Here is a 14030-nt window from a genome sequence, read left to right as displayed (position 1 = left end):
TGCTCCCTATTTTTTCTACCTGTCCTCTGTTCCTTTATTTTTCTCTTTCTTGCCTTCTTTTGGATTAATGGAGTATTTTTTAAATTGTCAATTTTACCTGCATTAAAGGATTAACATGTAAGTTTTGTTTTTATTTTGCTTTGTAAGTGGTTGCTTTTAGAGTTTACAACGTCCATCTTCAAAGTAACATGGCTTACTTTCAAATAATACCACTTAATTTATAGAAGGACCTTACAACAATAAATTTTTATTTCCTCCTTCCTCCTGCCTTTGTGCTAATATTGTTATTCATTTTATCTATATGTTACAAACCACACAATGCATTATTATTGCCTTAACAGTAATGTATCTTTTGATGATGATTTAAAGTGAGAAAATACGATTTTATATTCACCCACATGCTTAACATTTTTGTCACTCTTCATTTCTTTATGAAGTCACAAATTTGCATCTGACATTATTTCTTTTCTTCCTGAAAGATTTTAACGATTTTTGTATTGCTAGTCTACTGACAATGAATTCTCAGCTTTGGAATGTCTAGAAAGTTATTTTGTCTTTATGAAAATTTTTCTGCATATAGAGCTTTAGGTTGACAGTTTTTCTTTCCTGTCTTTTTTTTAAAAAAAATGCTTCAAATTTCTCTCCCCTTGTCTTCTGTTTTGCATTGTTTCTGATGAGAAGTCTGCTGTCATTCTTATCTTTGTTTCTCTAAATATAACATGTATTTATTTTTTAATCTGGTTGCCTTTAAGTTTTTTTCTTTATGTTGGATTTGAACAATTTAATCATGTGTCATGTTGTGGTTTTCTACATGCTTCTGTTTGGTGTTTGTTGAATTTGATGGATAGTTGAGGTTCTAGTGTTCATTAAAGTTTGAAACTTCTGTATATTAATTGTTCGATTTTTTTTCTGTATCTCATTTTCATCCTAGAACTCCAATTATATGTATATTAGGCCAAACGGTATTGGCCCACATCTCACCAGTTTTGTGTTTACTGTTTTTAAGCCTTTTTAAAGTTTGTTTTTCAATTTGGGTAGTTTTAATTGCTCTGTTTTCTGGTTCATTGACAGTTTCTTCTGAAGGGTGTAATCTGCCATTAATCCTATTTGTCTAACTTTCATTTCATATATTACATTTTGAATCTCTAGAAGGTCCATTTGACTGTTTTATTCGCAGCTTGGCTGTTTGTATTTTCTCCATTTCTCTCATCAATGAGCTCTTCCTTTTTCCTACTGTCTTGTACATATTGACAGAATATTTATAAGAGTGATGTTAATATCCATGCTTGCAAATTGTATCATCTCTCATTTATGTGTCTTTCTGTGTAATATTTTACTCCTAATAATATTCCATATTTCCCTTATTGTGTCCAATTTTTTATTGAATGACAGACATTGTAAATTTTATATTATTGATTGATTGTTGGTTTCTATTAATTATCATCAAAGTTTTTTGTTGTGCAGTTCAATTACTTAGACTCAGTTTGTTCCCTTCTAGGATCACTTTTAAATTTTGTTATGATTAATTTGTCCCCTGCGGCTGTGTGATACACTTCTGAGTACTCAATCTGATGTTCTATTTATTAGAAGTTCTTACCTCTTTTGCTGGTTGAAACATGAACTATTTTCTCCCCTGTGTGAGCTTCACAGATTTTCACCCACTTCTTTCTGGTGTTCCTAATCCAACCTTGGTAGTTTTCTTACACGCATGCAAATATCAGCACACAGTTAAGGACTCATCAACTGGAAGCTTCTTCCGCTCTCTGGAGCTCCCTCTCTGTATAACTTCCTTCTTTCCACTTTGTAAATTCTAGCAGCCTTAGTCCCCTCAAGTGTCATACTTGGTCCCCCTAACCCCACAATATAACCAAGTTTTATTTAAATTTCCTCCTTTTGGAATTATCTTAGAAACTCAGGAAGTAGGCTGGGCCACTCATAAGGTCCACTTTGTTTGTTTCCTTCTTTCATTTTTTTTTTCTGTACTGTCTGAAACTTTAGTTAAGACATAGAGTAAATCCAGTTCTTGTTTCTGTGTTTTTGTTTGTTGTTTTATGATGGACAGAGACAGAATTTCATATTTCTAAGTGATGACAGTTGCAACATCATTTCAGGGCTTGGGAGTAGATAGAATGAGTGAAATACATTAACGTTAAAGGCAAAATTGCTATAACATATGAGCACATTTTAATAACCTGACTTGGAATCACTTCATAGAAGCCTTGGAATGCTTTCCAAGTCATTATAAGCCCATCATTTAACTGATTTGTGATTGTCTGATCCAGATGACACTGAATTTCTAAGCATTTATCCAAAGAAAAAACCATTTTGGAGTCTCACAATCAGCTAAATGTTATGCTTTCTAGATATGTTTACCTAAGGCTAAGTTATATTCCCTTTCATTTTGGAAGACCTTTACACAAGCAGTTCATTTTAGTAAGCATACCCACTCACGTATTCCTATGAAATCAATAAAGCTAACTTGAACCCAAATGGCATTTCCATTCAAAATTAATGTACCCAGTTTGCAAATTCGATAGCCTGTTTTAGTTCTCATGTTTTCTGACCTCTCTGAAGCAATTGACAGTGTTGAAAACTGTTGGTTAACGTCTCAAAATGTCTTTTTGTTTCTAAGACATCACTCCCTAGGGTTTGAGCTACTGATCTCCTAATTTCCTATTTATCTCCTTCATGATTTTTTTCCAATTTCTTTAAACTCTTTTAATTTTTTAATTGAAATGTTACATACATGCAAATCACTGTGTACACATGCAGTGTGCCCAGCACGCAGATCAAGAAAAAGAACATAGCCTGCACCTTGGATGCCACCTCATGCCCCTTTCCATTCTCTGCACCTGACCTCACCCCCATGGGCAAACTTTATTCTGACTCTCAACATCATAGATTAGTTTTTCCTATTTTGATGTTTGATATAAATGGAACAATACAGTGTAAATCCCTTTGGTGTCTTTTTGCTGTTCTTCACCATTATAGTTGTGTGATTTATAATATTTTATGTGCAGATTGTTCATTGTTATCAGTGTGTAGTGATTCAAGGTGCCAATATATCACGATGTATCAATTTTATTATTGATCGATATTTGGTAAGTTTTCAGTTCGTGACTGTTATAACGTGTTGCTGCTGTAGATATTCCAGCGTGTATTTTTTGATGAACATATGCATGTGCTTTTGTTGTATAAATACTTAGGAGTGAAATTGTTGAGTCACAGTGCACACATGTGTTCCCTTTAGTAGAGGCTGATAATTTTCCACAATAACTACTGATTTACATTACTACCTGCATTGTTTGAGGGTCTTGTTGCTCCACATTCTTAAGACCCTCAATATATTCTGTCTTTTCCATTGTAGTTATTTTGGTGGATGTGTAGTAGTACCCCACTGTACTTTTAATTTACTTTTTCTTAATGACCAATGGCATTGAAGCACTTTTTAATGTGCTTATTGGCCATTTATATATTGGCCTTTGTGAAGTGACTGTTCACACCTCGTGTGTGTGTGTGTGTGTTTTTCTTCTTTGGAGACAAGGTCTCACTGTGTCGCTCAGGCTGGAGTGCAGTGATGCGATCTCGGCTCACTGCAACTTCTAATTCTGGGGCTCAAGTGATCCTCCTACCCCTGCCTCCTGAGTAGCTGGGACTACAGGAGCATGCCACCACACCCAGCTAATTTTTGGTAGAGAGAGGTCTTGCTATGTTCCCCAGGCTGATCTTGAATTCCTGGGCTCAAGCGAGCCACACACCTCGGCCTCCAAAAGTGCTGGGATTACAGGCATCAGCTACTGCACCCGGCACTTTTGTCCATTTTTGTTGGACTATCTTTTTATATTGGTGTGTAGGAGTTCATTATGTATTTTGGGTACAAATCTTTTGTCAGATATTTTCCTACCTTATAAAATACTACCTATCCCTGAGGATTTACTTCTGGTTTTTGTCTCTTCTTGTTCTTTACACTTGATATGGCTTGGCTGTGCCCTCACCCAAATCTCATCTTGAATTCCCACATGTTTTGGGAGGGACCCAGTGGGAGGTAATTGAATCGTGGGGGCAGGTCATTCCCGTGCTGTTCTCATGATAGTAAGTCTCACGAGATCTGACGGTTGTTATAAGGAGAAGTTTTCCTGCACAAGTTCACTCCCTTTACCTGCTGCCAACCATGTAAGACGTGACTTGCTCCTCCTTGCCTTCCACCAGGATTGTGAGGCTTCCCCAGCCATGTGGAACTGTAAGTCCAATTAAATCCCTTTCTCTTGTAAATTGCCCAGTCTTGGGTATGTCTTTATTAGCAGTGTGAAAACAAACTAATGCAACACTTTTCTTGGAATATCTCACCCAGTGATAGACTTAAATTTCCCTGGCTGCCAAATATGTCTCTAGGGTCTTGGACTCCTATTTCCAATTTGCTATTGGGTGGCCCAAGGGCAGTGCCCTCTTTACCTTAGTGAAACTGACATGTTGTTTCCTTTACCAACCAGCTCTGTCTTGTAGGCTCTCTTTGTAATAGTGTAACTGTGCAACTGGGTATGCAAGCAATTACATTTGCCTCATATTGACTTTTTTTATTTTCTTCACTCTTTTTGCTCCCACATCCCTGCCCACCAATGCTGGTAGGATCATATCAGACATATCCATAATTAGGCCTTTTTTCTCCCTTCTCACCACCAATGCCCAGCTGGCCTAGACTCCCAGCAGAGCAGTCTAGCCAGGCTTTCTGCCTGCAGTCTTCTCTCCCTGTCTACTCAGTGTTTACTTTCTCAAACTTCAATTTGGGAAATTGATTGTTCATTGTCAAAACTTTCAATGACTTCCTACTTTTTAAAATAGCTTTATTCAAATATAATTTAGATACCATAAAAAGAATCCACTTAAAGCATACAGTTTAGTGGTTTTTAGTATATTCACAGATAAGGTGCCTTCACCACAATCAATTTTAGCAGGTTTTCATCACTTCAAAAGAAACCCTGTACCTTTTAGCTATCACCCTCCTATCCTGTCCCGTTACCCAGTCCTAACCATAAGTAAGCCACTAGTCGACTTTCTGTCTCTACAGATCTCCCTCTTCTGGACATTTCATATGAATGGAGTCATACAGTATGTGGCCTTTTGTGGCTGTAATTGAGGGTCATCCCCATTGTAGCTTGTGCCAGTTCTTCACTCTATTTTATTGCTGAGTGATATCCCATTGTAAGGCTAAGCCGCATTTTGCTTACCTATTCTTCAGGGGATAGACATGTAGGCTGTTTCCACCATTGGCCATTATACATAATGCTGCTTTAAACATTTGCTCACAGTTTTGTGTGGATGTATGTTTTCATTTCTCCTGGGTATGTGCCTAGTTGTCCTTATTGTCTGCAGGGCTAAGCGCATGCTTTTTAGCTTGGCACCTGACACTCTTTACAATCTTGACTTTACAATCAGCACCCTTCCACGCCTTGGTTATTAGTGTGTCTGCTGGTCTTGGCACAGTGCCAGATACATGGTAGGTGCTGAAGAGTGTTTCCAGGATAAATGAATCTAAGAAACCTGTAGCTCCCTCTCCTAATCGTGCAACACTTTTAGCTGTGCATTGAATTTCCTGCTTCCCAGCACCTTTTTATTTCTCTCCTGACTGGGACAACTCAATGTCCTAATATTTTTTAAGACTTCTGCCTAGAATGTACTTTTCTTTCCTCCTCTGGAAAGTTGTTTCCATTTTTCATAGGTCAGATTAGTTTCTCTATCACTTATGCTTCTGTTGCATTTTGTGAATGTTTCTGTCACAACCTTCGGCAAATAGAATTATAATTGACCTCCCTATGTGAACTAGAGTACCCTTCAGACTGAAATTTCCTTGGCAGTAGTACCAGGACTTGTTATATCTTGCATTACTGGGCCCTTACACAAGACCTGGTACTTAGTAGGTGCTCAATAAATATTGCATCAGTGAATGCTTGTGTCACTGCCTACTGCAAAATTCCTCCCACATCTCCTCTTTTCATCCTGCCCTGTTTGAATTTTAAGAAAAGCTAAAATATTGATTTATTTTCTTTTTGGTGTAACACTCTTCTTTATGTTTGTCACTGGAGCCTTGGTTATGCCATCTGTTACAGGGATGTAAAATATTGAGAAGTCTGCAACTGAAGAAACAATTCTCCAAGGTCCCTCCCATTAGCTCCCTTAGTGTTGGTACCCTAGGATTTTCAACCCTGAATTTCACAAGATTGTGCTGAATGTTTCATTTAGCTTTCTGTTATGAACCCACGGTTATTTTTTAGGAACTTTCACACACACACACACACATAATTCACATTAAGGTTGCCTCTGCCCTTACTGGAGGAAGCAAATGTTACTGTATTAAAGAGCAGGAGGCACTCTATAAAAAGAAGTGCTATTATTTAGGCAGATGGATGGTCCCTTAGATGGAAGAAACAAAAGCTGTTGGAATATAGTTTGGGTTTTCTTTTGCCTGTGGCCATATGATGTGTCTCTTAGAGAATGAGTTTATGTTACATTATTAAACCCTGTGGCATGAAGGAGAAAGACTAATGTAAAGTTCTTTAAAAATATAAGGAGAAGTGACAGTAATCCCCCGTAGGTCGCTTATCTCTTTAACTGCTAGGATTAAACATTTATTTATCATTTTTTTCCTGCAGTCATTTAAATAATTTCACAGGCTGGCTTGTGGAATGAGATTTTCAATAAGAAACTATACATTTAATTAAGCAATGTTTCTTGTATACATTTACATTTTTAAAGTCTTGCTATTCTTAACAAGACTACTTTTAGGATACAAGAGGATAAATTCAAATATGACCAAATTTTGCTTAGTTCAAATTACCCACAGTCGGGTTGATAGAAAAATAATAATGTAGGGGAAAAAAAATAAAAGAATCCTGGTGGAATTAATTAGCCTTGAAGAGTGACAGTTACCTCATTCCTAACAATATGTTTGGGGTAATGTCAGTTTCTTAGAAAGCTCAAATGTAAAATTACAGTGCTACTATCAGCATTTTTATTTGAGTTGAAAACTGCCGTGTTGAACTATTAACTATGCTTCTGGTCTGAACCGATTTCTTAGTTAGCAATAATTTTCATATTCTGACTTATGAAGCATTGCTAAAGACTTTAGTTATGGTTGGGAGAGAAAACTATAAAACACTTACGACTTGATGAACACCCCTGCCTCTCTCCTCTGTGGGTAAGATCTATCACTTGTACAAAATGTATTTTTCTCTGCCACCTTTTGACAAATGGTGTTCACTGTGCTTCCCAGCTTAGCCATAGCCCCAACTGGCCCTGGAGGGCAAACTCTTGGTTTCTGCCAGTGATGGAGACCAAGAGAAAAAAGATGGATATTTCAAGTAAGATACCTGGAGGATGCTAAATCTCATGGACACAGCTTCCCCTAGATCTGACTTTCCGGAATAAAGGCAGGCATATAATGAAACTAATATATAGTGATGTGAAAAGGCCTCACTTATTCTGTATGAGTGTGAAGAGTGAAACTTTCATGAATTGTTGTCTTGGTTCATTTTCTGCTACTAAAACAGAATACACAGACTGAGTAAATTATAAACAACAGAAGTTTATTTGGCTCATGGCTCTGGAGGCTGAGAAGTCCAAGGCCATCAGGTGAGGGTCATCCTAGGTGGAAGGATGGAAGACAGAAGCAAGTGCTCAGGATAGAAAGAAAATGGAGGCAGAATGTATTATTTTATAAGGAGCTCACTCCTGTGATAATGACATTAATCCATTTATGAAGGATCTGCCTCTTACGAGTCACCTTTTAAAGTTTCCACCTCCCAGTACCATTACCCTGGTGATTAAATTTCAACGTGAGTTTTGGCAGGAACATTCAGATTGTGGTATTCTGCCCTGGCCTCCCGAAACTTCTAACATACAAAATGCATTCATTTCATCCCAGTACCCCAAAAGTCTTAACTAATTCCAGCATCAGTTTGAAAGTCCAAAGTCTCATCTGAATCAGATATGAATGAGACTCAGGCATGATTCATCTAGAGGCAAATTCCCTCCAGCCATGAGCTATGAATCAAAGCAAGCTATCTAATTCCAAAATTCGATGGTGAGACAGGAACAGGATGGACATTCCCATTCCAAAAAGGAGAAAGAGGCAGGAAGAGGTAACAGGTTTCAAGTAAATCTAAAACCCAACAGAGAAAACAACCTTAAGTTTAAAGCTGGATAAGAAACCCCTTTAATTCCATGTCCCTCACCTGGGGAACACTGGGGTGGGGATTGGGTCCCCAGGGCCTCAGGAAAAGCTGCCTTGATGGCTTTGTTGGGCTCTTGGGCTCAGTTTACCCAGCAGCTCTCATGGGTTGGAGTCTTATGTCTGCAGCTCTCCCAGGCTGATGTTATGTGCTGGTAGCTCTACAGTTCTGGGATCTCAGGGCCAGCCCCACTTCCGTGGCTCCACTAGGCATTACTCTAGTGGACAGTCTCTGCTGCAGCTCTGGCCCATTAATTCGTCTCAGCACCGCCCTAATGGGGACTCTTTGTGCCGGCTCCACCTCTAAAACAAGTCTCTGCCCAGGGCCGCAGGCTTTCTGGGAAGTCTTTGAAGTTTAGGTGGAGAAAGCCATGCCCCACAGCTTTTGCATTCTGTGCACCTGCAGAATTAACACAACATGGATGCCACCAAAGTTTATGATTAGTACCTTCCAGAGCAGTAGGTTAAGCCAGGCCTGGGACCACTTTGAGCCATGGCTGGGGCAGCTGAGGAATACTTTGTCACAATGCAGCGGATAGGTCCCGAGACAGCTTGGGTAGCAAGCCACGGAGAGTGCCCAGGCCTAGTTATTAGCTCATCTAGTTATTAGATTAATGTCTCTTCTGCCTCCCCCTACTTCTTCCTCTATTGCGACAATCTAAAGTTGGTGCTTAGTGTTTAAATGACTGGTTACATGACCATTTAGTTTCTTAACAAGACGTAGTGCTAAAATGCATGAGCTCATTCCAGCATACCAAATCTTGACCACCATATGCCATCCTCATAACTTTCTAACAGTTCTTCCTAATGAAGTTTTCTTTCTAGGCTATAGTAGGCCAGGAATCTCATTACACTTGCTCTTCCTCATCCCCACACCAACATATTTATTGATATATTTACTAACCTTAGTTAAAGAATGAAGTTTTGCCATGTGCACTCTAAGGTATATTTGTGCAAGGAGAGACAGCAATCCTTCCCATCTCTCCTTAGTGAGGTTAGGGGTTAACCTCCTTGGTTTTACTAAATAGAAGTCTAAATTCCATATAGGCACACGAGAGCAAGTTTCCTAATGTAACTATGACTCAACACACGTCTCAATGCCCTGCAGGATTGTGTGTCATTGACCACTGTGTTTATACTGATAAACTTTTCTATAATTGAAGCCTTTGGCCCTGGTAACATTTCCATCCTATATGACACCAGTGAAAAGTTAGAGTTTTCATTGGTGCCATATATGGCCTAACAGCCAGAGTGACCCTCAGATCTCACCCCAGTAGTGGACCTGTCAGGTAGATATCATCTGCCAACATCCCCACGGAGGTGTAGGTCTTCAAGTGTGAGATCATCCATGTTATTTCCAGCATTGTTGAACAAGACACTTCTTGAGACGCACAGATTGACAATAGCTTTTGATGCTTCCCCTGATCAAGGAGAAAGAGGCTCTTTTCAGGGGCCCATCTACTTTGGGGACATCTACATTGTGTGTCCCTCACAGGGGAGCAGAATTCACATCAGTATGTAGGCTTTCCTGTTCATAGTGGAAGGGGGCCACAGTTTGTAAGCATCTCTCTATATCAGGACCTCGCTAAAGGCTTTCGTCTGTAACCCCCACCTTCTCTCTCTCTCTCTCTCTCTCTCTCTCTCTCTGTCTCAACTTGTATACAGTCAGTTCCTAAACTGTGAGAGGTAATTCCAATCTACTTAGAAGAGATGTAATTTTGTAAAATAGAAATTCCAAAAATACTTTAAAAGGTTACATTATATTATCAACAGAAGTTTGACATACCACATGAATTATGAGATGGGAAAATGAAAAAATATGGGGACAGTGAATGCACCAACTAGCATTTACGAAACACACACAGCTTGCTAGGCATTAGGCTTAGGCCTATGAGCCCATTGAATATGTGAAGTTTAACTAAAAATCAAAATGTTTATATAATAGATAAATGTTAGATTCTTACATGAGTATGTTTTCATAAAACAAACTACACACTGTCACTGTCCAGATTCAATGGGTTCCCAAAAACATAACAGCCTGAGAGTCTTAGTTGTGTCATGGCCTTATTCAGTGTAATAATTATTGCTTGTAAAAACGTTTTAATCCAGTGAGAATCCAGATTTAGTACTTTCTTCCATCTTGGTGGATTTTATTTATTGCTCATGCTCTATTGGGGAGCTTACATGGGATGTTAGCTGGCACTTTCTGATTACTTTATTTAAAATAGAAAAACATTTCAGAAAGACATCGTTGTAGAGGGTAACTAGCAGAGCCTCATTTGATGTCTCATGTTGAGTTACCTGAAGGGAGATGCTCAGAGGAAGAGTTGCATGCAGAAGGCCTCCTGGGAGTGTATTCTCAAGAGACCCATCAGCAAGGATGTGAGGAAGGCAGAATGAGTGGAGGGAGAAGCTTCTCTGCAAAGCTCTGATGATAGCGGTCTCAGGTGCGATGCACCTTCAGCATTGTTGCAACTTAACACGAGGGGGCCAGGCTTGTGGAGCCACCTTTGACCAGTCATTCCCTGCAGGCCTCAGACAAGGCAGTTCCCTGTAACTTGACTCAACATAGGACCTTTCCGGCTGCTTTGGGGCAGGGTGCATTGGCGCTAAAGAGGAAATCTGAAGGGAGCCCCACAGTGTCCACCAAGTGGCAGCAGGGAAGAACATGCTGTGAGTAGAGTCAACCACATCTATTCAGCCTTGTGCCAATGCTTGGATGCTGTGCTTCCTAACAGCAGGGTGGAGACCACCCGCTACCCTCACATTTAGTGAGCAGGTTAAATCTTATTATTATAAGATGAGTCCAGTCACCTTTGTAAATAGTGTTAATTTCTTCATCTCTTTCTTACCAAATCATGTCAATTAACTACAGGCAAAGTGAGGGGCTCATGTATTTTATCACATAGACTTAGTAGCATCCCCAGCACATAGCAGGAGCCTGTAACCCCTCAGCTCCACGCCACGGAGAAAGACTAGATCTGGAAGCACAGGCCATAGACCCACTCTATACAGAGCTGCCTCTAATCCCCACACAAATGAGGGGGACTGTTATGCCACATTTGGTTCTAAGATGAGAAAACAAAAATCTCAAAAGCCTTCATCAGAAAGACTGAATCTAGTTCTGCCATCTCCTAGCCCTGCGTTCTTGCTCAAGTAACAGCCTGTATCCTGTGTCCTTGGTCAAGTGACAGCCCTGTGAATCTCCATGTCACCGTCTGCAAAGTGGAGCCTTTGTTTACCTAGCAGAGCTGTTATTCATCTCGAGTGTTATAAGGTTGTCTGGTATGCGATACTATGAAGCATACAATAAATGTTATTCTCACTTCTGACCAGTGAAGTTCATTTGAAATATCTGGGGCTTCTCTTCTCTCTTACAAATATGTAAGTAGGTATGCACCTGCTTTAGAAAGTCATGGAGAAGCTCAGATGTGTGACAAGTAGGCCTTCATTATATTTATAAATCTTTTATTTAACTTGTAAATTCTGGAAGTCACGTTTTATTTCTTCACATAACCAACACTCCAGAAACACTTGTTATAGGCCCTTAAATGAATTAAAAAGCCAAATGTGTATGAACACATTTGCTGATACTTACTTGTAGAAGCGAAAAGAGAAACAATTTAAATGAAAAGAGGAGAAAAACAGTTCATAAGAATATGTATAAATTGTGCATTCACTGATATTTACTTGTGAAGTCTGTATAGAACCATGGAATAATGTAGATGATGTATAAAAGAATGAAACAGTTATAAAAATGGTACATTTTATGTATGTACACTTTAACATGATATATAGATAAGGCATGGAGGCAGGTGGACCACAAGGGAAATGTAAAAATCAAAACAGACACTGTAGGCTGGTGGAGTTGAGTCATGCTTTTGTCAAAATTCTCTTTATTGTTATGTCCTATTTTAAATAAAAAGTGTATTGTTGATTTGACATTGTATTTTCTGATAATGGTGCTTTTTTAACATGCTTTACTCTACAAAGAACTTAAATTTACAAGAAAAAAAAACCCCATCAAAAAGTGGGCAAATGATATAAACAGACTCTTCTCAAAAGAAGACATTTATGCAGCCAACAAACGTGAAAAAAAGCTCATCATCACTGGTATTAGAGAAATGCAAATCAAAGCCACAATGAGATACCATCTCATGCCAGTTAGAATGGTGACCATTAAAAAGTCAGGAAACAACAGATGCTGGAGAGGATGTGGAGAAATAGGAACGCTTTAACACTGTTGGTGGGAGTGTAAATTAGTTCAACCATTGTGGAAGACAGTGTGGAGATTCCTCAAGGATCTAGAACCAGAAATACCAGCTGACCCAGCAATCCCATTACTGGGTATACACCCAAACGATTATAAATTATTGTACTATAAAGACACATGCACACATATGTTTATTGTGGCACTATTCACAATAGCAAAGACTTGGAACCAACCCAAATGCCCATCAATGATAGACTGGATAAAGAAAATGTGGCACATACACACCATGGAATACTATGCAGCCATAAAAAAGGATGAGTTCATATCCTTTGCAGGGATGTAGATGAAGCCGGAAACCATCATTCTCAACAAACTAACACAGGAACAGAAAACCAAACACCGCGTGTTCTCACTCATAAGTGGGAGCTGAACAATGAGAACACATGGACACAGGGAGGGGAACATCACACGCCGGGGCCTGTTGGAGTTGGGGAACTAGGGGAGGGAGAGCATTAGGAGAAATACCTAATGTAGATGACGGGTTGATGGGTGCAGCAAACCACCACGGCATGTGTATACCTATGTGACAAACCTGCACATTCTGCACATGTATCCCAGAACTTAAAGTATAATAAAAAATAAAATGTTTTACATATGATTTTCAATTTTAATTGAAAATGTGGCAAATTTCATTCCATAATAACCCTCAGTGAACCTAGTAAAGAGAGCAATTTGATCCCAGCAACAAGATCTAGGCATTCACACATTCAGCTTCCCTTTACTGAGAGTCCAGTGAGAGCTGGGCTCTATGCTCCAGGTAATAGTGGGAGTAAATTAAGACCTTGTCCTCATGAGGCTTATCTCGAGTGGCAGAAGATAGACAATAAGTGAATACAAAATATATACAGTCCAATGGTGGTCAGTGTGGGGAGAGAACAGGGTTTGGGGCATGAGGCAAAAAAACAATCTATTAAAAATTAACATCCAGGATAACTTAACAGTTTGTGTACAAAATGTGAAATTAGGATGGTGCCTTATTTTTTAGTATCAGCCTGTCTCCTCACAGCATTTTGAGAAAATTTGAATTATTTGGTTTTATTTGAGCCTGCGCCTCATGATTAATTTTCAGGATAACTTTCTGAGGCCAGACATTGAACTGCAAATGTCAAAGGCATGTTTTACTCACCTATGGATCCCTGTGTTGTCTTCTTGCAGTTTTCAGTGAAGACCTACACTCCAGCCTCTACTTTGTCAATGCATCTCTGCAAGAGGTAGTGTTTGCCAGCACCACGGGGACTCTGGTGCCCTGCCCTGCAGCAGGCATCCCTCCTGTGACTCTCAGATGGTACCTAGCCACGGGTGAGGAGATCTACGATGTCCCCGGGATCCGCCACGTCCACCCCAACGGCACTCTCCAAATTTTCCCCTTCCCTCCTTCAAGCTTCAGTACCTTAATCCATGATAATACTTATTATTGCACAGCTGAAAATCCTTCAGGGAAAATTAGAAGTCAGGATGTCCACATCAAGGCTGGTGAGTACAGCTCTGGGCTTTGTTTTTTCTGTGCCTGCTTGGGATGGGAGGATAATGACA

At 39.5% G+C, this 14030-nt stretch overlaps 1 protein-coding gene across 3 annotated transcripts in view; it reads left to right on the top strand.

The window, feature by feature from the left end:
- The window catches only part of DSCAM (DS cell adhesion molecule), an 827811-nt gene that overhangs the window by 123248 nt on the left and 690533 nt on the right, over positions 1 to 14030 (top strand). For all 3 annotated transcript variants that reach the window (XM_034948080.3, XM_063601284.1, XM_063601283.1), the window contains exon 2: positions 13653 to 13970. In XM_034948080.3, the coding sequence (XP_034803971.3) occupies positions 13653 to 13970 (318 nt within the window). The remainder of the gene's footprint in view (positions 1 to 13652; positions 13971 to 14030) is intronic.

The sequence above is a fragment of the Pan paniscus genome, chromosome 22 (genome assembly GCF_029289425.2).
Source record: "Pan paniscus chromosome 22, NHGRI_mPanPan1-v2.0_pri, whole genome shotgun sequence".
NCBI classification, from domain to species: domain Eukaryota; kingdom Metazoa; phylum Chordata; class Mammalia; order Primates; family Hominidae; genus Pan; species Pan paniscus.
Note: the sequence above shows the minus strand (reverse complement) of the source record. Positions and strands in the feature narration are given on the sequence as shown.